The sequence below is a fragment of the Mustela putorius genome, unplaced genomic scaffold (genome assembly GCF_011764305.1).
Source record: "Mustela putorius furo isolate JIRA1106 unplaced genomic scaffold, ASM1176430v1.1 tig00003890_pilon_pilon_pilon, whole genome shotgun sequence".
Taxonomy (NCBI): domain Eukaryota; kingdom Metazoa; phylum Chordata; class Mammalia; order Carnivora; family Mustelidae; genus Mustela; species Mustela putorius.
Window position 1 is genome coordinate 736,092 of NW_025422039.1, and position 26,243 is coordinate 762,334.

Below are 26,243 nucleotides of genomic sequence, written 5' to 3' on the forward strand. Positions count from 1 at the left end.
ACTCTTAGCATCACACTTAACTTTTTTTTTCTTTTAATTTTTTATTTTTTTATAAACATGAATTTTTATCCCCAGGGGTACAGGTCTGTGAATCGCCAGGTTTACACAGTTCACAGCTTTCACCAAAGCACATACCCTCCCCAATGTCCATCCACCCCCCCCTCTCCCAACCCCCCTCCCCCCAGCAACCCTCAGTTTGTTTTGTAAGACTAAGAGTCACTTATGGTTTGACTCCCTACCAATCCCATCTTGTTTCACTGATTCTTCTCCTACCCACTTAAGCCCCCATGTTGCATCACCACTTCCTCATATCAGGGAGATCATATGATAGTTGTCTTTCTCTGCTTGACTTATTTCACTAAGCATGATATGCTCTAGTTCCATCCATGTTGTCACAAATGGCAAGATTTCATTTCTTTTGATGGCTGCATAGTATTCCATTGTGTATATATACCACATCTTCTTGATTCATTCATCTGTTGATGGACATCTAGGTTCTTTCCGTAGTTTGGCTATTGTGGACATTGCTGCTATAAACATTCGGGTGCACGTGCCCCTTTGGATCACTACATTTGTATCTATAGGGTAAATACCCAGTAGTGCAATTGCTGGGTCATAGGGCAGTTCTATTTTCAACACTTTGAGGAACCTCCATGCTCTTTTCCAGAGTGGCTGCACCAGCTTGCATTCCCACCAACAGTGTAGGAGGGTTCCCCTTTCTCCGCATCCTCGCCAGCATCTGTCATTTCCTGACTTGTTGATTTTAGCCATTCTGACTGGTGTGAGGTGATATCTCATTGTGGTTTTGATTTGTATTTCCCTGATGCCCAGTGATATGGAGCACTTTTTCATGTGTCTATTGGCCATCTGGATGTCTTCTTTGCAGAAATGTCTGCTCATGTCCTCTGCCCATTTCTTGATTGGATTATTAGTTCTTTGGCTGTTGAGTTTGCTAAGTTCTTTATAGATTCTGGACACTAGTCCTTTATCTGATATGTCATTTGCAAATATCTTCTCCCATTCTGTCAGTTGTCTTTTGATTTTGTTAACTGTTTCCTTTGCTGTGCAAAAGCTTTTGATCTTGATTAAATCCCAATAGTTCATTTTTGCCCTTGCTTCCCTTGCCTTTTGCGTTGTTCCTAGGAACATGTTGCTGTGGCTGAGGTCGAAGAGGTTACTGCCTGTGTTCTCCTCAAGGATTTTGATGGATTCCTTTCGCACATTGAGGTCCTTCATCCATTTGAGTCTATTTTCATGTGTGGTGTAAGGAAATGGTCCAATTTCATTTTTCTGCATGTGGCTGTCCAATTTTCCCAACACTATTTATTGAAGAGGTTGTCTTTTTTCCATTGGACATTCTTTCCTGCTTTGTCGACGATTAGTTGACCATAGAGTTGAGGGTCTATTTCTGGGCTCTCTATTCTGTTCCATTGATCTATGTGTCTTTTTGTGCCAGTACCATGCGGTCTTGATGATGACAGCTTTGTAATAGAGCTTGAAGTCCGGAATTGTGATGCCACCAACGTTGGCTTTCTTTTTCAATATCCCTTTGGCTATTCGAGGTCTTTTCTGGTTCCATATAAATTTTAGAATTATTTGTTCCATTTCTCTGAAAAAGATGGATGGTACTTTGATAGGAATTGCATTAAATGTATAGATTGCTTTAGGTAGCATAGACATTTTCACAATATTTATTCTTCCAATCCAGGAGCATGGAACATTTTTCCATTTCTTTGTGTCTTCCTCAATTTCTTTCATGAGTACTTTATAGTTTTCTGAGTATAGATTCTGTGCCTCTTTGGTTAGGTTTATACCTAGGTATCTTATGGTTTTGGGTGCAATTGTAAATGGGATGGACTCCTTAATTTCCCTTTCTTCTGTCTTACTGTTTGTGTAGAGAAATGCAACTGATTTCTGTGCATTGATTTTATATCCTGACACTTTACTGAATTCCTGTATATGTTCTAGCAGTTTTGGAGTGGAGTATTTTGGGTTTCCACATATAGTATCATATCATCTGCGAAGAGTGATAATTTGACTTTTTATTTGCCGATTTGGATGCCTTTAATTTCCTTTTCTTGTCTGATTGCTGAGGCTAGGACTTCTAGTACTATGTTGAATAGCAGTGGTGATAATGACATCCCTGCCGTGTTCCTGACCTTAGCAGAAAAGCTTTCAGTTTTCCTCCATTGAGAATGATATTTGTGGTGGGTTTTTCATAGATGGCTTTGATGATATTGAGGTATGTGCCCTCTATCCCTACACGTTGAAGAGTTTTGATCAGGAAGGGATGCTGTACTTTGACAAATGCTTTTTCAGCATCTATAGAGAGTATCATATGGTTCTTGTTCTTTCTTTTATTGATGTGTTGTATCACATTGACTGATTTGCGGATGTTGAACCAACCTTACAGCCCTGGAATAAATCCCACTTGGTCGTGGTGAATAATCCTTTTAGTGTACTGTTGAATCCTATTGGCTAGTATTTTGGTGAGAATTTTCGCATCTGTGTTCATCAAGCATATTGGCCTATAGCTCTCTTTTTTGATGGGATCCTTTTCTGGTTTTGGGATCAAGGTGATGCTGGCCTCATAAAATGATTTTGGAATTTTTCCTTCCATTTCTATTTTTTGGAACAGTTTCAGGAGAATAGGAATTAGTTCTTCTTTAAATGTTTGGTAGAATTCCCCTGGGAAGCCGTCTGGCCCTGGGATTTTGTTTGTTTGGAGATTTTTAATGACTGTTTCAATCTCCTTACTGGTTATGGGTCTGTTCAGGCTTTCTACTTCTTCCTGGTTCAGTTGTGGCAGTTTATATGTTTCTAGGAATGCATCCATTTCTTCCAGATTGTCAAATTTGTTGGCGTAGAGTTGCTCATAGTATGTTCTTATAATAGTTTGTATTTCTTTGGTGTTAGTTGTGATCTCTCCTCTTTCATTCATGATTTTATTTATTTGGGTCCTTTCTCTTTTCTTTTTGATAATTCTGGCCAGGGGTTTATCAATTTTATTATTTCTTTCAAAGAAACAGCTCCTAGTTTCGTTGATTTGCTCTATTGTCTTTTTGGTTTCTATTTCATTGATTTCTGCTCTGATCTTTATGATTTCTCTTCTCCTGCTGGGCTTAGGGTTTCTTTCTTGTTCTTTCTCCAGCTCCTTTAGGTGGAGGTAACCTTAGGTTGTGTACCTGAGACCTTTCTTGTTTCTTGAGAAAGGCTTATACCACTATATATTTTCCTCTCAGGACTGCCTTTGTTGTGTCCCACAGATTTTGAACCATTGTATTTTCATTATCATTTGTTTCCATGATTTTTTTCAAATCTTCTTTAATATCCCGGTTGACACATTCATTCTTTAGAAGGATGCTGTTTTGTCTCCATGTATTTGGGTTCTTTCCAAACTTCCTTTTGTGGTTGAGTTCTAGCTTTAGAGCATTGTGGTCTGAAAATATGCAGGGAATGATCCCAATCTTTTGATACCGGTTGAGTCCTGATTTAGGACCGAGGATGTGATCTATTCTGGAGAATGTTCCATGTGCACTAGAGAAGAATTTGTATTCTGTTGCGTTGGGATGAAATGTTCTGAATATATCTGTGATGTCCATCTGATCCAGTGTGTCGTTTAAGGCCTTTATATCCTTGCTGATCTTTTGCTTGGAAGATCTGTCCATTTCAGTGAGGGGAGTGTTAAAGTCCCCTACTATTATTGTATTATTGTTGATGTGTTTCTTTGATTTTGCTATTAATTGGTTTATATAGTTGGCTGCTCCCACGTTGGGGGCATAGATATTTAAAATTATTAGATCTTCTTGTTGGACAGACCCTTTGAGTATGATATTGTGTCCTTCCTCATCTCTTATTATAGTCTTTGGCTTAAAATCTAATTGATATGATATAAGGATTGCCACTCCTGCTTTCTTCTGATGTCCATTAGCATGGTAAATTCTTTTCCACCCCCTCACTTTAAATCTGGAGATGTCTTAGGGCTTAAAATGAGTTTCTTGGAGGCAACATATAGATTTTTTTTTTCCATTCTGATACCCTGTGTCTTTTGATTGGGGCATTTAGCCCATTAACATTCAGGGTAACTATTGAGAGATTGAATTTAGTGTCATTGTATTGCCTGTAAGGTGACTGTTACTGTATATTGTCTCTGTTCCTTACTGATCTACCACTTGTAGGCTCTCTCTTTGCTTAGAGGACCCCTTTCAATATTTCCTGTAGAGCTGGTTTGGTGTTTGCAAATTCTTTCAGTTTTTGTTTATCCTGGAAGCTTTTAATCTCTCCTTCTATTTTTAATGATAGCCTAGCTGGATATAGTATTCTTGGCTGCATGTTTTTCTTGTTTAGTGCTCTGAAAATATCATGCCAGCTCTTTCTGGCCTGCCAGGTCTCTGTGGATAAGTCAGCTGCCAATCTAATATTTTTACCATTGTATGTTACAGACCTCTTTTCCCGTGCTGCTTTCAGGATTTTCTCTTTGTCACTAAGACTTGTAAATTTTACTATAAGGTGACAGGGTGTGGGCCTATTCTTATTGACCTTGAGGGGCATTCTCTGAACCTCCTGAATTTTGATGCTTGTTCCCTTTGCCATATTGGGGCAATTCTCCCCAATAATTCTCTCCAGTATATCTTCTGCTCCCCTCTCTCTTTCTTCTTTTTCTGGAATCCCAATTATTCTAATGTTTCTTCTTATGGTGTCACTTATCTCTCAAATTCTCTCCTCGTGGTCCAGTAGCTGTTTGTCCCTCTTTTACTCAGCTTCTTTATTCTCTGTCATTTGTTCTTCTATATCACTAATTCTTTCATTTATCCTAGCAGTGAGAGCCTCCATTTTTGATTGCACCTCATTAATAGCTTTTTTTATTTCAACTTGGTTAGATTTTAGTTCTTTTATTTCTCAGGAAAGGGCTTTTATATCTCCCGAGAGGGTTTCTCTAATATCTTCCTTGCCTTTTTCGAGCCTGGCAAATTCACTAGATCTGACATATTACCACATTTTAGGTCCCTAGCCTTCGAGCCTCCTTGTCCGCCTTGTCATTTTGTCCAGATAAGGGGGGAAAGTAAGAGTGCAAGTAAAATGCTGTCAACAAGAAAAATCAAATCAGAAGAGATCCAAATCGTAAGGGGAGAGAAAGGCGATAAAAAGAGGTTCCGAATAAAAAAATATAAAAAGAAATTATATATATTAGATAACCTAAAAAACCAAGGGTAAAAGTTAAAATTTTTCAAAAGAAATACCAATGAAAAAGAGAGCAGCAGAAATCCAGGGAGGAGGAGAAAGCAAAGCATTCTGCCTTGGTATTGAAACCGCACTCCTTGGAACTCATGGCTTTCTCCCTGTATATAATTAAATTATTGGGGTACTTGAGATGGAGGTCCACGTATTATGAATCAAAGTGGGAGCCAGTAGTTTTGTCCATTGCAAGAATGCAGAACCTTCATTCCAAAATGGAAAATGTGATATGATGCTTCATTGAAAATTCAAAGTGTTTTTCCAATTTATATGATTTTATTTTATAATTTGGTTTTATTAACTGGCGCTATATTTTGATGGCTATCACCAGCATGGGCATGAAGGTGAGGGAACCTCTCCTACAGATGGGCTGTCCCCCATCCGTGCTTGGAGAGCTAGCCCCTGCAATCTCACTGAGCTAAGTCTTCTCTGTCCCAGAATACAATGTTTTGGTTTAATTAAAAAAAATATCTATTGCTTTGGGGCACCAGGGAAGGTCAGTGGGTTAAGCCTCTGACTTCAGCTCACTTCATGATCCCAGGGTTCTGGGATCAAGCCCCACATCGGGCTCTCTGCTCAGTGGGGAGAGCCTGCTTCCTCCTCTCTCTCTGCCTGCCTCTCTGTCTTCTTGTGATCTCTGTCTGTCAAATAAATACAATCTTTGAAAAAAATATATTGTCTTTAAAAATGGTGTATGAGTGACACATGTTTAAAAATGTCATGTTATGTTTAGTGACATGTCCATTTATTTTCAGATATTCAGAATGACTCATGAACCTTTGTAAGTGAACAACATTCTTTAGAATTGATTCTTTTTGACGAGGCCTGAAACTGAGTTTCCAGTCCACACATTCCCATTGTAAGTCATCTTTGTGACAGAGTGCACTCTTACTTATCACATGGACTTCACATTTATCATGAGGGGGCTTCTTGATCAACAGTATAGCCCATTGTTTGAACCATGTTGGCTGTTTTTAGGTGCCTATCGGTAAATTCCGTGTGACACATGCCATATGATGGGTAAGGTCTTACCCTCTTTCTTTCCAGACACTTCCCCAGAGAAGACCTCTCCCATGCTCCACTTCCTCCTTCCTGACTGTGAGCTTCCTTGTCTCTAGTTTCCTAAGCAGACCACAGTAAGACGAGTCTATTCCTGGTGAAATGTGTTCTTCTTATGATAGCTGGAGTGAGAAGGTGAGGGGAGCACTGTCAGCTCTGGGAAGGCCAAGCCATGTCTGTCCTCTTGTGTTTCATCCCAGCACCTCGTGGGTGTTACACCCCTGTTAAATGAAAAGAAAGTGTACTTGTGGGAACAAATGGAAATTAAGTCAGGGCAGTGTGGGTGTAGGGGAGGAAGGGAATATGGGGGGAAATGGCCTTTTAATAACAAAACTGTATTTTCCAAAGCCAAATCACTGCCAGGGCAGGGTCTGAAGCTATGGAAGATGGTCCGTATAAAACCAGTCTTCTGTGATATTCCACAGGAGCCATAATATTTACCTATTTTTTGACTTCATAAATATAGATTCATGAAAGACCACAAACAAAGTGTATTGAATTATGCAACAGGCAGATCAAAAAAAATTATTAAATTTGTGATTTCCCATCTAAAATAGGGTTTTAATATTTAAATTGAAGAAGGATTGCCACATGTCTTGCAGTGAGCTGGTTCTTATCACGGCCACCTGTAAGCAGTCAGGAATCTGGCTCAGAAAGGATCACTGGCTAATGTTGCTGAATGTAGGATGACAGGCTCTGTAAAGGGCCAGACAGCACACATTTTAGGTCTGTGGGCACCTGTGTTCTCTGCTACAATTCTTCTTCTTTCTTTTTTTTTTTTTTTTTTTTAACGGACCTTTAAAAATTAGCTCATGGGGCCATACAGGCTGCAGAGTGATGTGGGTCATTTCAGATGAAGAGAAAGAAGCCTCACATTCCAGACTTCTGAAAGAAATTCCTCATTTTTATCTGTGCTGTTTTAACTCCTCTCCACTGAGCTTACATTTGTTACCATTTAAGATTTGAATGAAACCACCAGGACTACTACAAGATATGTTGTTTGAAGTGATTTTGTTTTACTCCATTGATGACATCTTTAGATTATAACTCAGTCCCCTTCTAGGATTAGAGAACCTGTCAAAACACATGTTAAATGTGCCTTGTAAGATAGAATATGATGATTAGCTTGTGGTTGATTGTTCTAGGTACAAGTGTTAGGGATCTCACTGGAGAGGAAACGAAAAGCATTACAACAAAAGGATTTTCAGCCCATTCTTTTGTGTATCTATAAATCCAGTAAATTTTTCACTACTCCATTTTGCCTGAGGGTAATGTTCCAAGAAATATAATCTAGGTTCTGTAGAGCAGTGGTTCTCATATGCAGTTACCAGACCAGCAGCATCGACATCGTCAACATCACTAGGGGACACGTTAGAAAAGCAGACTCTCAGGTCCCACCCCAGGCCAGCAGAGTCGCAGTTCTGGGATGGGGCCAGATCTGTGCTCACCTAAAATGCGAGGACAATTCATTCAAATTTGATAAAGGGATATATTTAACTATGCAATGGAGAGTAATTGCTTGTTTCCATGATTTTTAGACACACTGCTGTGTTTATATATTTTCTACCATGTATGGGAACCGGAATCAAACTCCTGAATTTTCAAAAGGTGGCTGCATGAAATAAAGGATTCCTTAGAGTTGTAAATGTAAGGGGTTTACTGTAAACATTTTAGTTTGTCAGAATGAAATGTAGATCCTAGTTTACATTGGCCCCAGGCTTTTGTGAAGTTAAATAAACCCAATGTCGTATCATCATCTCAGAAGTCATCAGCTTCCTGTTTCTTTGTCTTCCTTATGCACCTTCATTTTTTGCACACACACATTTGAAAAAACCTCTTTTTCAAATATTTGAGTGCAGCGTACACACAATGTTACATTAGCATCAGGTGTACAACATGGTGATTTAACGATTTTACGGGTTGTCCGATGTTTACCACCAGCGTGTGTGGCTGCCGCACATCCCCATGCAACTCAATCAGAATATCGTTGACTCATTTCCTGGCCATACCTTTCACACTGTCACTTATTCACTCACTCCATGACTGGAAGCCCAAACCTGCCGCTCCACATCACCCACTTTACCCATCCCCCACCCCACCCCTTTTATAGCCACCAGTTTGTTCTCTGCATTTATAGGTCTCGTTCTGCTTTCTGTTTGTTTATTCATTTCTTTTGTTTTTAGATTCCATGTATGAGTAAAATCATACGGTTTTTTACTTTTTAAGGACAGTAACATCTTGTCTTTTTACTTGTGAAAAATGAGAAATACAAGAGATTCTTCTGGGTAGTATGAATCCCTTTGTATGTCTCCTGTTCTGTCTTTGGTTGCCAGTGTTCTTTTTACATTTATGACAAAATATAACTTTTTCAATAAAGAGAATGCAAGTGACCTTGATAGTGGGAAAAATAAGACTATCAGAGTGCTGAGGGACAATGGCAACTTCGTGGCCATGATGTGCCACTGTGGGGAGTGACTTCAACTGTTTTACCAATCTTTGTTGTCTACAGGATGAGAAGTGGCCAGTATAAAGGCAGAAGCAATTGGACTTCGTCAGCAGAAGTATTTCTAGTTGATATATGTTATGGAAAATGTCAGAAAAGGCAAAGAGTAGAGGTTAGGGATCTCAACTATGGGTATTGGGGTGGATGGGCAGCACCGTTTTTTCCCCTCTGCACTAAACAGACTGGAGATATATTATGTTTCCGTGTGTTTGTGTCAATTTGCTCAATTCAGTGCATGAGTAAAGATGTATTATACTTAGATTATTTTCTAATTTCTCCCGCTATAGGATCCGAGATGGTTAACTTTGATGGGAAAAGCTTCTTGCTATACACGTTTAATCAGAAATCCATGAGTCCAGCAAAAGATGTTATTTCTTTGAAATTTAAAACCAGGCAGACTGATGGGATTCTACTCCACAGAGAAGGACAAAACGGCAAACATGTCACCCTGCAGTTAGTTAGAGGAAAGCTCATCTTATTGCTTAATTCAGGTAAAAAGTTCCCAGTGGGTGTTTTCAAAAATATACCTCTTTAGATGGAAGTATCTTTTTATGCTTAGTTTTTCACAGTTAAGTAGCTAATTTATCCTGAAACCAGAACACTTTCAAGAAAGAAAGAAGACCCTAGAAATAATTACTCTGGAGCAAGAGGCATGAAACAGAATGGTCTGGGCAAATGGAAGCATGGTTGCTCCACAGTTGAGGTGTACTATAGGGAACACCCATGTATCCTGAATGTACTTTACTGTAACAAGTGTTATAGCTCGATTAGCATGTTCAGTAAACATTTGTGCATGTTCAGTAAATATCCTGATAATATTGTAAAGACAAGGGGTGGATCCCTGAAACTGTGAGGTGGTGCTCTCTGTAAGGTTCTCAGGAGCCATGAGGCCATGTGCTTCATGAGGTTCTTGGAAGAAGATACTTCCAAGAAAACCAAAAAATGCAATAATTAACAATAATAAACACAAGAAAGGTAGAAGAAATCATTCCTGAGTGAGAGAAGGTTGTACATGAGGCTGAGGTAAAGGCAGTTGACCAGTTCTCCGGATAGAAGTGTGCAAGGAAAGTGACTGGGGGACATGTTGACCTCTCACAGGGCAGCCTGGTACTGAGTTGGCCTCACACAGGGCAGCCACGGTACTGAGTTGGCCTCCCACACAGCAGCCATGGTACCGGGTTGGATGGGGTGGTTCATTTGCTTTGCCTGTCCTTGTAGGCCATGCTAACCTGCCCTCCTCTGATGCCCATGCGACCCTCACCCTGGGCAGCCTGCTGGATGATGAGCACTGGCATTCTGTCCTTATCGAGCTTGGAAACACCCATGTCCACTTCACCGTGGACAGGCACAGTCAGCATTTCCAGGCCGAGGGCAAGTGCGACTACTTGGATCTTGATTATAAGGTATGAACATTTCTTTTCAAGTATTACAGATTTTGTTATTTAAACGCAGCATAACCTTTTAAGAAAATATCTCTACACAGAGAAATTCCAATTGCTAGTAATTTGGAATTCTGGTGAAACGTTTCTCACGGGTGATGTCAGCCCAGAGAGAGACCCACGCGCATTGTTGAGATGTTTTATCACTCATAGGTGTGAGTTCTCCCCTGGGAGGAAGTAGTTGTTGAATTCGGAAAGTGTGTGGATGAAGAGCTATCAGTATGACAGGTGGCACAATAAAATACATGTGTCCAGATGGCTTTCCATGTTACCTCTGGTGTTGGCTGTGACCCATTCCTTAGGAGATCTCTGTGTTTTAGAGAAATTGTAAACAGAATTAACAATCCAGGGTGCTTGGAGAAGTAAGCACCTTACATTCCAACCTGCTTTTTCAAGGAACAAGAGAGCCATGGTCAGGCGAATCAAAGTACTGTTTCTAGGGACATTTAAAGGCTTAACGCATCTCTGGCATGTTGCCCGCATGTATCTAACTGGCACTGGAGAACACCTTTTGTTCTGCCAGTTCTGCTCAGCACATTTATCAGAGAAAAGGGGATTATTTCAACATTCATTTAGTGTAAGTGGCCTCAGCCAAGGAGGCCAGCTGCAGAGCCTGGTCATGAATGAGATTATCGATGCCTTCATTATTCTAACCCATCAGCAGTGTCCTGGCAAAGACTTGGAGCCTGAAGCTGGGTTCTAGGAAGGTTTGTAAAGTAGAATGTTATCATGGTTAGCCACCTTGTCACCCAGATCAAGAGTGACTGTGGAAATGAACAAACAACATTCCCTATCAGCTGAAGTGACATAGCCCTTTGAGTAGCAAATTGTGAGAAGGGGTATTTAACTTACTTATCTAAATTTAATAAAGAAAGAATTGGTACATCTATGTCTAAAAATTCACCTGAAATTAACATGTTAATGTTAAAATAATGCCAGATAGATTGGAGGCAATTATCCTATAACTGCTGAGAATACGTGTTTTAGGCAATCAGAAAATCATTAAACAATATTACTTATGTCATTTTTTTCTTTCTAAGATCAGCTTTGGGGGGATTCCTGGACACAGAAAAATCAGTGGCATTCCCACAAAAAGACTTTTATGGTTGCTTTGAAAATCTCTACTATAATGGAGTGGATCTCATTGATTTGTCCAAGAAACACACACCGCAGATCCTCGTCATGGTAAGAGAGCTACACGCGAGGTCCACGGAGCAGGGAACTGCAGCTTGTCTGATGGACCCAGGCTAGAATGTGCCTCTTCTGAAGGCAGGGAAAGTGCCAATCACGTACACCTTTTAGTTTGTATTTGACTTAATTCACTAAATATTAACTTGATTTTTTAATTTAACTTTTTAAAATTTTAGTTCTAGTCACTCACATACAGTGTAGTATGAGCTTCTGGTGTGCAGTTCAGGGATTCAGCAATTCCCTGAACCACCTGGGCTCCTCACAAGTGCCCTCCTCTATCCCCATCACCGGCTTCTTAATTTTTACAGGAGTGTGGAAACAGATGCACGCTTTCACAAATGTGTCATAATGCATCTGAATAAAGACTTTTTGGGGAAGAGTCTCTGTTGGGATTGATATCCTCTTGCTCCTTTCTCCTGTTACTGAACTCCTAGCTCAGTGCCTGCCACTCACTCGAAAGGCCAGTACTCGAGAGATGAATTTGGATTGGAAAGGAATTTGAGCTTAATTTAATTTGAGGCCAGGAACTTGGGGAGAAGGTGGACTCTTGTGCAGAAGCCAACTGCTGGGTTTCTACCCAGGCCAGCAATTTGCAGAGGGGTTAGGAGTGGGTCAGTGAAGGGTGGGAGTGGTCTGCTGTGTCTCTCCATCCCAGGCAGACTCCGTGGTTGTGCCGGCCACAAACCCCATCTTCGTGCTCAGGGTCTATGCCTCGGGGATCTGATGCCTGTTTGCTGATGTTCATGGGCACCCCATTGTTCTGCAAAGGGAGGCCAAGGCCCACAGATACACAAAGGGAGGTTAGTAAAATCAGTCCTGTGACCTAAGAAAGAAAAAGATTTGCCAGAAAACTTGCTTGACTCTTCAGGAGGTGGATGTGGCATCGAACAGGCGACTGGGCACATTTGGGACCTTCTCACCCCAAGGCCAGTGGTCTGTCTGCTGTGGATCTGGGGACTCAGGTCAGCGAGTAAGGAGCATGTTATCTCAAAGCAGGTGGACCCCTCAGATGGGTTGGACTGTTGTCAGGCTTCCGTCCCTCCACGCGGCTGCAGGCCGTCCCCTGGACTAGCGTGTTAGTGAGCTAGCGTCTGTCCTTCCACATTTGGTTCCTTAGAACCAATTCCTCTACAATCAGTGCACCCATCTTTGTGAATATTGATGCCTCCATATCGAGCGTTGTTTATAGAAATGGGATTGTTTTATGTGACCTTTTCTCCATCTCCATTTTCCAACTCAGTGAAAACTGTGGGAATGCTTTTTTTTTAAAAAGGTTTGTTTATTTTAGAGAGAGAGCATGAGGGAGAGAAAGAGAGAGGACCTCTCAAGCAGACCCCCTACTGAGCTCGGAGCCCTACATGGGACTCAATCCCAGGACCCTGAGACCATGACCTGAGCTGAAATCAAGAGTCGGTCACTCAGCTGACTGAGCCACCCAGGTGCCCCAATTTACAAGAGAGTTTTAAGGTTGATAGATCTCCCTATGTCATTCATGATCCAAATGTTTTCCCTGATTAACCAATTTTCTAAGAAATATAAGATCATGTTATAATATAATTATATATCATATATAATATTTTATATTAAATGTTATGGGCCATGTTGAGTATATAAATGCCTTTATTGGTACATAGCCAATGTCTCAGTGTATTTTTTGAATAGCTTTGTAGTATTTGTTCCTGCTTTGAAATACTTCTGAAACCCTAAACTCAGTCTCAAGAAGCAGACTCCCTACAGTCTCAAGGATTTTCCTGTAAAAAGTTTTAAGGTAGTTTCATTTACTTATTTACTTTAAAATTGAAAAAAAAAAGTCTTCTACTGTCTGGGCTTTACTCTGTACAGATCAGTAGTTATTTTAGGTCTCGCGGGTTCCCATTTGTGCCTGAGCTGTTTAGTGATCAGACCCAACCTCTGCACACAGGCTTGAATCTTACCGCCCACCGTGTACTGGCTGTACCTGTGGTCTCAGATCTTTCTGTGGGTCAGTCACTGGGATCCACTGCTGTGTCTACTCCATACCAATGCTGTACTGACTTGATTACAGTGCTTTTATGGTATATATTTTTGAGAGGAAGGGCAATATTTGGGCACATATTCCTCTGGAATTTATGAAAATTTATCTAAAATTTTTTAAAAGAATTTATTTACTTGAGAGAGAGAGCACATGCAGGGGGGGGAGAGAGGGAGAGGGAGAAGCAGAGTCCCTACTGAGTCCTTGATCCCAGGACCCCGCGATCATGACCTGAGGTGAAGGCAGAGGCTTAACGCACTGAGCTCCCCAGGTGCCCCACTTAATTGGAGTTTTTTTAAGAACTTAAGTTCCTTCCTCCCAAACACTATGATTAAAGGTAAGTTTGCTCCTGGAGCAGTAGATATAATCTAAAGCTCAAAGGTGTGTTTTTTAGTAAAATAGAATGAAATAAAAAAACAGGCACCTGGCAGGTCAGAGGTCAGGCTGGGGAGAGTGTGCTGACACGGCCCATGGGAGCCTCTAAGAGGCAGGCAGCCTGCTCAGGCCGGCCATACCCCTGCCTCAGACGGGCCGAAGCTCATGGCCTGCCTGAGCCAGATGTTTGAGTCCCCTGAGTAATGGGTGTGTAAGCATTTACACAGCCAAGCGGAGTGCAGGAAGGTTCCTGGAGCTGCTATCTGTGGTGCTGGGCTTCATGCCGCATGTAAAAAGCCAGTGCCTTGAGGTATAAGAAATCTGTCTCCTTTGTTCTGTCCTGTACCCAGCGCAAGGCCTGGGAAAGACATGTCTCAAGTTTCCTTTGCCAATGCCCAGAAATAGAGGAGACAGAACTGCCCTGAAAGCCTCAGAAAGAGGTTTGCCCAGCCAGGGCAGTGTCACAGTTTGAGGGACCTATCAGGTAAATCTGGATTGCAGCTGGATGGGGAAGCCTAGTTCTTAAGTCCTCAATTGCTGGAAGGTTGATAGGAAACTGCACCTCTTGGAAAGCTCGCTGCTCATGAAAGCATCCCTTCTGCCCCTTCCTAAATCTTTTCCCACTGTATTTACAGGGAAATGTGTCCTTCTCATGCTCACACCCACAAATTGTGCCTGTGACTTTTCTGAGCTCCAGGAGTTACTTGGCTCTGCCGGGCACCATCGGAGAGGACAAGGTGTCGGTCGCTTTCCAATTCCGAACGTGGAACAGGGCAGGGCTGCTGCTGACCCACAAGGGCCAGTGGCTCTCGTCCTCGTTCTTAATGATGGAAAACTCAGGCTGAGTCTCTTCCAGCCGGAACACCCGGCGAGGGACATCACAGCAGGTAATAGGCATTTGTTGTGACTGCACTGTCCTTCTGTCACCTCTGCACTGAATGAACGACTGAATCAGTAAGATACTCATAATCCTTCTAGAGGGAATTAGAGTTCACTTACCTTTGAACTAGATTCCTCCAGGCTGTTGGTGTGTGAGTCAGTGTAAGCCGAAGTTAGCTGCAGATCACATATACCTCTCAAAAAGTTTAAAAAATAACCTTGCTATCAACTGATGATGTGGAGTTGGCAGTCCACTTGAAACACTGGAGAACAGTATCCTAAGTTGGAGTCCTGCGAAAAGAGGTTCCTTATACCATATTTTGAGCCTATACACACACCAGTCATATTTGAAGTTACGATTTTTCCTGGATTTTCTGTTCCTTTGGGAATCCCTGTTTTGGATAAGGCTTCTTATAACTTTGGGTGAATGTTCTTCTCGGTTTCCAAGAAGGACCCACGTTTCTAAACTCCCTTCCAGGGTTGTGTTATCCTCAGAGTCTGGGGACTCTTTTGCGTTAGAGTGCTGGTGAAAATGTAAAGCCAGGTAGGTGTCATTCCACGAGTGTTGACTACAGAAGGAGCACTTTGCCTGACCCAGATTACCAGGTCAGGATGGAAAGCCAGGAATGAAACGTAGCTCTTTGTTTCTCTTTATAAATAAAAGAAAAAATCTGACCAATGGCGTAAGGAGTTTCCTTGTGGACCTCTGCAGATGGGCACAACCAAGTCAGATTTTGGAAATTGCTTCACTCTTGGTTTGTGTAGATTTACAAGCTGTGTGTCTTATTAATGAAGAGATGGTGCTTTGCTGTTGCTTCACGTGAGTACACACCGTTCTCCCTTCCAACATACTGGGAGTAGTTATTTAACTTTTTTTTGAAGGCTGGCACTGAAATATTATAGAAATATTTTATTGAATTGAATTTTTAAGTTTTCACTGGGTAACACATTAATTTTGGAAGCAAACCAGAGGTGCATTTTTCTTGCTGCTTTTTAAAGAAGCATCTGAGGGGTGGGGCACCTGGGTGGCTCAGTGGGTTGAAGGCTCTGCCTTGGCTCGGGTCGTGGTCCCAGGGTCCTGGGATTGAGCCCCACATAGGGCTTTCTGCTCAGCAGGGAGTCTGCTTCCCCCTCTCTCTGCCTGCCTCTCTGTCTACTTGTGATCTCTGTCAAATAAATAAATAAAATCTTTAAAAAACAAATAAAGAGAAGCATTTGAGGTTTTTTTCCTTTTTTTTTTTTTTTTTTTTTTCTTTTTTTTTTTTTTTTTTTTTTTTAACCTTTGAAATACAGGCTTGCCTCTGAGATACTCAGGTCTGGTTCCAGACCACCCCAGTACAACAAATATTGCAATAAAGTGAACAAAATGGATTTTTTTTTTTTTTTGCTTCCCCATGCATATAAAAGTTATATCTGCAGTATACCATGGTCTTCTAAATGTGCAGGAGTTTTATGTCTGGAAAAACAATATACGTGCCTTAATTTAAAAAAATACGCTATTGCTAAGAAATGGTGTCACATGAGCCTTCAGTGAGTTGTAATCACAGATCACAGATCAGCATCACAAATGTCACAGTGATAAAAAAGTCTGAAGGATCGTGACACAGAGACAGAGAATGAGCAGATGCTGTTGGAAAAATGTCCCCGAGAGACGCGGTCTGGGCAGCGGGCCACAAGCCTTCAGCTGGAGAAAGGCACGGTGTCTGCAAAGCACAGAAAGTGATCAAGAGGAGGCAGATGGTGACTGGTTTTCACTCCAACCCTTGGATGAAGTGCGAAAGCACCTACCAAACCAAGAACCAAAGTTTAAAGGCTGAGTGAGTCGTAATCATGCCAAATGCCAGGAAAGGACACCCAGTTACCATTCATCATGCTTCCAGCTTTTGGGTCCTTTTTCCAAATAGTTACCTCACTGTGTTTGTGAAGGGATCTAGAAAGGTCCAGAGTGTACAATCTAGTGTCTGTGTGCTTGTGGAACTGGGCCAGCGGAGCGTGGTGGGAACAGAAGGTCAGTGAGGGGAAGGGGAACATGCGTTCCCTTTCTGTAGAAAAATATACAGTCCACCCTTTCCCGAAGGGACTTGACTGCCCAGGGCAGTGTTCTCTGTGATCAGGTTGGACTTGACACAAGCTGGTGGGAGGGGTGTGTGAGAAAACTCGCCTCCCAGGTCCATTTCCAGACCCTCCTTTGTGCTGCTAGGCCTGATGGGCTCAAAAAGTGCCACCCATGTTCTCCCCAAGCCTCGGGTCCTCCTTGTTGGAGTGACACTAGTGTGACCAATGGTAGAAACAATGATGTTGAGCTACAGACCATGAGCCCAGTGCCTGCTAGTCAGCTGTCACTCCAAAACCTTTAGTTCTCATTATTCCAGAACTAGTCTCGAGACCATCCCTGGCCACCCAGACTGAAGCCTTTGTGGAGTTGGGGGGTGGGTGGGAGAATAAGCATCGTGTTCCCAGTAGCACAAATCTAAATGCCCCTGACCCTCCCTTCTCTATCCATCCTTTGACTGTAGTGCTGTCGGGGAGACAGGCCATCCTTCTGTCAGAAGTGGTAGAAGACACACAAAAGAAAAACAAAAGGGTGAGAATTATAATGGGGAGAAACAGAATGTTCATAAGAGCAGGCATTTCACTTTTAAATGAGAATGCCGAATTTTATTAAAAACAGTCTTTTATTATAGAGGTAAATAGCATCTATTACCCATTCAAGGAGATATTCTGGAGTGTTTTCTGCAAGTTCTCCCAGGAAAAAAAACTCTATGTCCTAAATAGATGGGTAAATGGAGGGGGCAGGGAGAGGACAGGAGGGAATTTTAACATCAGATTTTATTTATTTATTTGGCAGACAGAGATCACAAGTAGGCAGAGAGGCAGGCTGGGGGTGGGTGGAAGCAGGCTCACCACTGAACAGAGAGCCCAATGTGGGGCTCAATCCCAGGACCCTGGGATCATGACCTGAGCCAAAGGCAGAGGCTTAACCCACTGAGCCACCCAGGTGTCCCATTAACATCAGATTTTAAGTGGATGTGGTTCTGTCCTGACAGATAGTTAGGTAAACTTTAAAATAAATACTGAATGACAAGAGTGGAAGGGACGCTCCCAGATTCTTGTTTGTGGATTCCTTCAGCTCTAGGGCTGGAGGATTTCCTTTAGGACCAGTGTCATAATGTAGGTCTTGAGTATCTAACCGCAATCCTCTGGATTCTGTGTCAGCTTTCTCATCATTGCTCATGAACCTATCCTGTGTGGGGTCTTTGCAACAGTTTTGGATTCACAAATGTGACACAGAAAGTGAGAGATGGGTGTACACGGCAAAGAGCTAAAGTCCCTGAAAGGGAGTGCTGGGAAGTACCATCGCTCCTATTTCACAGCCTGAGAGGAGCAGAGGCATCGTGATTTTTACAGTAGGGTCTATGACCTTCTGGGTCAGGCCAGAAACATATTTCCCATGCACATGGGTCTTGAATCCATGTCAACATCACTGATGAGAAATGAAGCCAAGACAAAAAAAGATGTATTTTCATTTTTAATTGCAGTATCATTGACATATTAACGAGCATTGGAGGAACATGGATTTACGGGGTTGATTGGGTTCCTTGGGCCAAACTCTGATACTAAATTAAATATGCCTGGTTAACTTTCCACCAGAAACATGGCCGTATTTTCTTTGGGGCTGATCCCCCATGAGCTAGAAAATAACTTCTGACCCTTGCAGGTTGACTTAGAGGACTCTAAGCAGTCAGCACCTTTCTCATTTGCAAGAGGTATAGGCTAATCTATCAGGACAGTTCCCCAAGACAATCAAATTAGAGTCAGGCAGGGTCATGCGCAAGCTTGGGCAAGACATCAAAGACATCAAAAGAGTCTCACTTTGTTGTTTTTCAATGAGCTGAAGTGTTTGTTTATGACCTGTTTCCCTGTTGGGCAAGACAATTTCTAAATATTCCAATTGTTCACTGTGCTCCTTCAGAGCAGCTGGTGTCTCTGGGGCCATGGCCTCCCTGTGGAGGGGAGGAGTCCCTTGCTTTTGAACGAATGACTCAATTTGGCCAGTGGAATATGGGCACAAAGGCAAACACAATTCCCTCATCCAAAGTTAATGTTAACATTTAAAAATATTACCTACTGGTTTTTGTCCATTTTTAGACAGTGATTGAGTATGCATACACACACACACACACACACTTTAATGTGATGCTTTCTAAACGTTACATTTTGTTCAATGAATTTTCATGTTGTAGTAATACTTAAGTTGCTGATACATTTTTTCTAAAGAGTTACATCAATATATATGATATATTTTTCCAAATAGTCTACCAAGATTATATATAATAATAATATGTTATAGTAGGGACGAGATTTTATTTTTATAACAACAATTTTGGAAAATATTATCCTTCTGCAACATCCTAAAATACTAATGAACTAGAAGATGGGGAAGTACGCCCTGTGCCAGGGGACTAGGATATTTGGTCATTTCAAGCTCATTCAGGATCCTGTTGTGTTAGTCTGTTAAAACCCTAGCACTGGGAGAAACTAAGATTGCGCTGTCCCAGGCAGAATGTTTAGACTGTCCACTCTTGATTCTTCCTCCCCCTCTCAATACAGCTTTCTTTCTTTTCTCTTTTTTTCTCCCTGTACTTTTCTGATTTAACCGAGCAATGAGAAAGTGAAACACAGCCATTGCTCTGTGCACATATGTCTTAATACTCTTAACTGAACACAGTAATTTTTGCTAGAATATAATTTGTGTTAGAATGTGACTGAGCAATCTATGACTGTGGGAGGTCAGAGGCAAGGGCCCTCTGGAACCACATATTTACTCAATGAGCCTCACTCCACAGGTAATCCCTTCCTCCTAGAGAAACATGACCAGGATACCACATGATCTCTTTGCCTGTTAAGAAACCCCCAAGCCCACATATGTCCCAAGCCTCTCCTTTTCTCTCTGAGAGGCCCAGCTGCCCTCTGTGGTCAGTCTCCATTGCCCAGCCAGCTAAATAACCTCGGGGGGTTTCGGGTGAGTTCAAACATCAGGTGAAGTTTTGTAGGGTGTCTAAGATTGTGATTGTATTGTTTGTTTTCAAGCATGGCTCTGCGTACCTGCATCTATAGGGTTTTTTAGGAATTTCTTACCCAATTTTGTTTACTTCCAGGTGCCAGATTAAGTGATGGGCAGTGGCATTCAGTGTCCTTCTCATTGAAAGAAAATCACCTGAGCGTGATGGTGGATGGTGAGGCAGCCTCTGTGTCTCACTCCCTGCGTGGGCAGATTGATTCAGGGGACACCTATTATTTGGGTGGTAAGTGAAAGGAACCAGCGGTGCTGGCAACCAAACCATCCTTGTCTTTCCAGCTCCTGCCTTCTGAGACAACTGGCAATTTTAAATGAAGGTTAATAGTGAAGAGTGAGGTTTCTCTTTCAGTTTAGTCAATGAAAATGTTGAGCAAAGACAGTAAATTCTTCTTAAGGATTTATTTACTTATTTTAGAGAGAGAGCATGAGTGGGAGTGACAGAGGGAGAGGGAGAGAGAATCCCAAGCAGATTCTCCATTGAGTGTGGAGCCCGACATGGGGCTCGATCTCATCACCCTAAGATCATGACCTGAGCCAAAACCAAAAATAGGGTGCTTAGTCTACTGTGCCACCCAGACGCCCCAGACAAAGATGGTAAATTATGGCCTAAAATGCAAGTCTATGGGGGGCCTTGTTTTAATGTGCATTTGCTAAGATTGGTTTTGAATTTAGCACTTGTTTTCACTGCAGTCACCTAGAAAGCTTCCGGAATGCTAGGGCCTGACTCCATCCCTAGAGATCTGCTTTCTCTGGCTCTGACACCCAGGGAAACTCCAGGTGATTCTGTGCAGGCCACTCTGAGGGTCCTCACTCTCTGTCCTACCTTTTGTGCTTCACTGTAGAGTATTTTCGGAAGGCCAGATAACCCTTAGAACCTTTCCTTCAGGTGTTTTTATGCAACAGTTTCCTTGTTGCACGTGGGCGGTCTTTTTTGTCAGCTGCTCTCCTCCCTGAGGGGCCCAGGTCCTCTGGTGTGGCCCGGGAGCCACCCATGGCAGCACCACTTTCAAGCTTGTCACAGATGCAGATGTAACTCTCCTGACTTCCTGAGCCACAATCTGCATTTCCCCAAGATTCCCAGCTGCTCTGTTGCCCTAAACATTCAGGAAGGGTCCTGTTGCCCACTGTCTAGGCACAAGGACACCATTACCTACACCAAAGCAAGAGAGGAACTTATTGGCTACTGACACTCACTCACTACCTCGTGGTAAACTTTACCAAGACAACACCAGGCCATCACCCCAACTGCAGGAGATGGCGGGTTTGCTTGTTTGGTAGAACTTTGACTGAGTCTGTCCAGAATCCATGCAGCCAGGGAGGGGGAGCTCCTGAGGGAAACAAATGTCCATTCTGAGGCATCCATGTGAAAAGTCTGAGCCACCAGCACTTAGGCCTGTCAGTTGTGAGTCCTCCTTCTAATCGTGGCTGGAGGCCATCCTTGCTCTTACTCCCGTTTTGCATTTTATGGTTGTTTCTTTCCAAAATAAGTTGGAGGCCATGGTGAAGATAACTTGATAACCCAAGAAGAAAGTATAAAATCCTCCATAAGAATAGACAGTAAGCCCACAAACCGTGCATCAGGGTATTCAATCTTTCAAGCCCCCTATAACCAGCATCTCTGTGAGCATGGAGCAGCAGCAGGAGCATTAGAACGTTGGATTGCTCTCTATCACCTGCCAAATATGGTACACCTCTCACCCAGACAGGTTTTTAAACTTTTATGCTTATGATGGATTTTAGAGCTCTGCAGAGGAACCAATTCCTTCAAAACTAAATAAAGAATTTATCTGGGAGCTGTAACTTAAAATGTAAAAGATTTTGAAACACTAAAAGGGACAGGAAGAAAAATCCTTGCTGTATTGTTTAATGGTGCAAAATGGAATGCTTGTTATTTTGTATTAAAAAGTTAAAAAAAAATCTTTCTAAAACCACAGAGTCTTCTCTCATATTTGAGCATCGGGCATGTTCCAAATGTGCAATGCACAGCTGCATGAGAACAGGTACTTTCCATAAATACTTACACGTTGATTTGATATGAAGTCACTATGTAATTCATGTATGTATTTTAAAATACTACTCTTGTTTCTTGAAAGAGTGTTTCTTGGCTAACCCCCTAATGTACACAATTAAACACTACAATGCTTTTAGTGTCTCCCTCGCTCCTCTAAATTTGTACTCCCCCAGTTAAGTATTGCCCAGTCCCCCTTTTTACTAATCTTTGTATTGCCTTTTTATGTTTTAATCAATGTGTAGCACCATGTCAGTTTCAGATGGAAGCATAAGACTCAGTGTTTGTATACATTAGGAAATAATCCCACAATAACTAGATAATATCCACCACCATACTTAGTTATAATTTTTCTTGTCATGAAAATTTTAAGGTCTACTTTCTTATTATTAACTGTAATAACCATGCTGTATGTTGCATCCCTATGACTTATTTATTTTACAACTGAAAAGTTTTTAATGTATTGCTTTTCTTTAGAAGCTATATCCATGTAGGTGACTTCACACAGTAGTTTTTGTGTTCCCTGGCTTTTCAGTTTACAAATAGGGCACTACCGTGTGCCTTCTGTTGGGTTCTTTTTATTGTTATTGCTGTCACTGTTGTTCTAGATTAGTTTTGGAGATCCAGCCTTGTTGAATATTTATAGGTAAAGTTAATTAATTTTTACTGCCATGTAGTTTTGATGTGTATGATACCATGTTTCACTTATTAAATCTGCCATCCCGTTTTACTGTTGAGCAACAACTTGATGGTGACCATTTTTTTTGCTATTACAAAAGATGTGATAAATATCCTACAGCTGCCAAGAATCATCTTGCCAGTGAATTTAAAATTTTCCTTATGTACAAACTATCAATCTTTCCTAATATGCATAGTCAATTTAATGAAACAGCCTTTGGTCTATGAAAGAGCCTTAGAGATTTGGAGGCAATGTGTAAAAAAAAAAAGCATAATAGGCTTTTCTTAAGTGTTTTCATAAATTTGTGATGATGTGAAGAAAAACTATCTTGTTAGTATAGTTTCCAATAACAAACCATGTCTCTATGATGAGCAGAATTGTAAAGTTTAAACATTCCATGAGAGAGTATAATGATTTTCTTCATTACCAGTTTACTATTTTTTGGTTGTAATTAAAATTTGGCACTGATTGGCAAAAATAGTGTAAGATCTTGCAATATTTACAATTGCACCCAAAACCATAAGATACCTAGGAATAAACCTAACCAAAGAGACACAGAATCTATACTCAGAAAACTATAAAGTACTCATGAAAGAAATTGAGGAAGACACAAAGAAATGGAAAAATGTTCCATGCTCCTGGATTGGAAGAATAAATATTGTGAAAATGTCTATGCTACCTAAAGCAATCTACACATTTAATGCAATTCCTATCAAAGTACCATCCATCTTTTTCAAAGAAATGGAACAAATAATTCTAAAATTTATATGGAACCAGAAAAGACCTCGAATAGCTAAAGGGATATTGAAAAAGAAAGCCAACGTTGGTGGCATCACAATCCTGGACTTCAAGCTCTATTACAAAGCTGTCATCATCAAGACAGCATGGTACTGGCACAAAAACAGACCCATAGATCAATGGAACAGAATAGAGAGCCCAGAAATAGACTCTCAACTCTATGGTCAACTAATCTTCGACAAAGCAGGAAAGAATGTCCAATGGAAAAAAGACAGCCTCTTCAATAAATGGTGCTGGGAAAATTGGACAGCCACATGCAGAAAAATGAAATTGGACCATTTCCTTACACCACACATTGTCTGTAACTAATGTGTAAATTCAGAATGACTTGTACATACTCCGCTGTAAACACCCACTTGATTCCTACAGAGCGATTCCAGGCACTGATTCAAACCAACGTATTCAACTCTCCTTTTTATACCAACATAGCAGCATCTTTTTTCCTAGAGAAGGAATATACTCTATCCAAACAACCCAGTAAATGCTGTCACCAGGCTGCAGCAAACACACAAAACCAAAACACCCCAATTTACTGATGTTAAATAAGGAGATGAGCATTATTTGTTGTGAAGGAAAATCAGGAGAGGCAGGTATAAGAATAGTGAACATGCAGCCCGATTCTCAGTCGATATGCTGTGTTCAAAGCTGTATGCACAGGGGAAGAATCCCTTGTTCAGAGCCCCTCATCTGTATGGTCCATTGGACTCCCCAGCTCTGTTCTGTGGAAAGGGGTGCAGGTCAGTTTCAAATTGAGTGGGACCTTTGAGACCCAAAGACATCAATGCCAGTTTTATCCAGTCCCAAGAATGGTGTATGCCAGTGTCTCTTTAATTATCTTCTTGATGGATGTCCATTGGGACTGGAATATGCATTGTGTTAACAGGGAAATCCACTTTATCCAGTCCATGCTCAGTAGCAGTATGCCGTATTCATGGCAGCCAGTGCCCCATGTTCTGAGACCCTCCTTAGCCTGCTCTCCTGATGGAGGTTCAGTGGCAAGTTCCCGCTCACCATGTGGTCAGTGACTTTTTGTTGTCATGCTTTCCCATAAGGGCAGATTAGGGTGCCTTCCTATTACAGTTAGGGTGGCCATATAATATATTGTCCAAACCAAGAAACTTTAGTGAATGGAGGGGATGATCTTGATGATTATGGCAGGACAACAGGCATAAAGCAGGGCTCTGTGGCTTTCTTTCCATGACAAAATTCCTCTTGCAGATTCATAGCCTTTTTACATGTGGTGCAGGTTTCCCTTTTTCCTTTTCTATTTCTCCTCAGTGTGAGCTTTGTTTGTAAATTGTTCTTCTGACAACAGTTTTGCTCTACCCTCTACAGAGTCCGGTGCCTGCCGGGGAGGGTAGTGAGAAGCTGCTGTCCTCTGGATTCCTTTTGTGACATCGTGGTGCTGTCTACCAGCACACAGGCTCTGCAGAGTTGGGAAACATCAAATTATGCTCCGAATCTCATGAGGGTCCTTGTGTGTGTGAGGCCTTAGCAGACCAGGGAACAATGATGGCTGTAACGAGGTCTCACCTCATAACCCATTCTGGGGTCGTGACATACAGTGACAATTTCTCTGTCATCCTCAGAGGTACTTAAATTTCTGACTCTTTCCATGGTGATGGGTATGTGCCATTGACTTAGCAATAAATATCCCCTGTCCACTTTCACTGTCCATCCCAAATGAGGTCATGGATAAATGACCCTCTGCCATCTTACCCTTGGGACTTCAGCCAATCTGTGTGGATGAACAGACAGCTGGCAGTCTGGGCTTGTCTTGGGCTGTGGCACCCCTTGCTTCTTGACCTTTCTTTTACAACTGGAGCAAGGAAGGACTTTGTGGTTTGACCTTTCCTTCTTAATGTTCCACTTTGAGAAAATTTTCTTTGTGACTGCTGGATTCAGTTGAGTATTATTATTATTTTTTCTTTTTCTTTTTCTTCTTCGTCTTCTCCTTTTTTTTTTTTTTTTTTTAGATAGAGAGAGTGTGTGAATGGGGATGGGTGGGGAAGGACAGGGAATGAGAGAGAATCTTGCCCGGGGCAGAGCCCGACACGGGGCTTGATCCCACGACTCTGAGATCATGACCTGAGTGGAAATCAAGAGTTGCATGCCCAGCTGACTGAGCCACCAGGCACCCCAGATACTGCATTGTATTTTAGATGCGTCTGACGTTTGTGATCTGGAGAAAGGGGAAGGTGTAAGGGCTGAACGTTTCTGATCCTGTATCCTATCGTTCTCAGTCCCTAAGCACTGTTGGTAGAAGCTGCTTATAAAGACACAAAGATACACCAGGTGTCTTCCAAATATATCCAACCTTCCAGAAATTTTTTTTACAAACAGAAATTTGAATATTTTCACATAAAACAGGGAAAAAGGAAAGGGAAAATGGACAGTTTGTCCATTCCTTATGATGTAACACCACATTTGAAGTGTCAATGTCTCCATGAAGCTAATTTATGGGGCTTCATTGTGCTCAACAGTGGGTTTCACTGGACGAAGGCCTTGGCTTGTTTGGGGGTATATTTGTCGGGAATGCAAAGCCGCAGTCACTAAAAGAAGAGGAGAGATGGGCCATGTGTGTCTTGTGGAAATTCTTAGGCTCAAGCTTGTGGCTGTTGGGTGGGAACGAGAGGAGGCTCCGTCTTCAGTCCCTGCCCTTTGAAGGTGCACCAGTGACCCTCATGACAAAAGTTTAGACAGAGGAGAATGAAAACCATGTAAGCATAATGAGTAAAATCTTTATAAAATTACTGATCCCAGGGGCACTTGGGCAGTGTAATTAAATGTCTGATGCCTGATGTCGGCTCAGGGCATGATCTCAAGGTCGTGAGATCTGGCCCCATGTTGGGCTCCCAGCTTGAGTCTTCCCACTGCTCTGTCTCTTCTCTCCTCATGCTGTCACTGTCTCTCTCTCTCTCCCTTTTTCTCACATAAATAAATAAATCTTTCTAAAAAAATTAATTACTGATTCCATTTCATTTAA

General features: G+C 41.8%; 1 protein-coding gene across 1 annotated transcript in view; it reads left to right on the top strand.

The window, feature by feature from the left end:
- The window catches only part of LOC123388156 (contactin-associated protein-like 3), a 148,536-nt gene that overhangs the window by 66,192 nt on the left and 56,101 nt on the right, over positions 1 to 26,243 (top strand). The window contains 7 exon segments of the mRNA XM_045067369.1: positions 9,085 to 9,288; positions 10,016 to 10,200; positions 11,277 to 11,300; positions 11,302 to 11,421; positions 14,449 to 14,623; positions 14,626 to 14,700; positions 19,852 to 19,998. Coding sequence (XP_044923304.1) covers positions 9,085 to 9,288; positions 10,016 to 10,200; positions 11,277 to 11,300; positions 11,302 to 11,421; positions 14,449 to 14,623; positions 14,626 to 14,700; positions 19,852 to 19,998 — 930 coding nt within the window.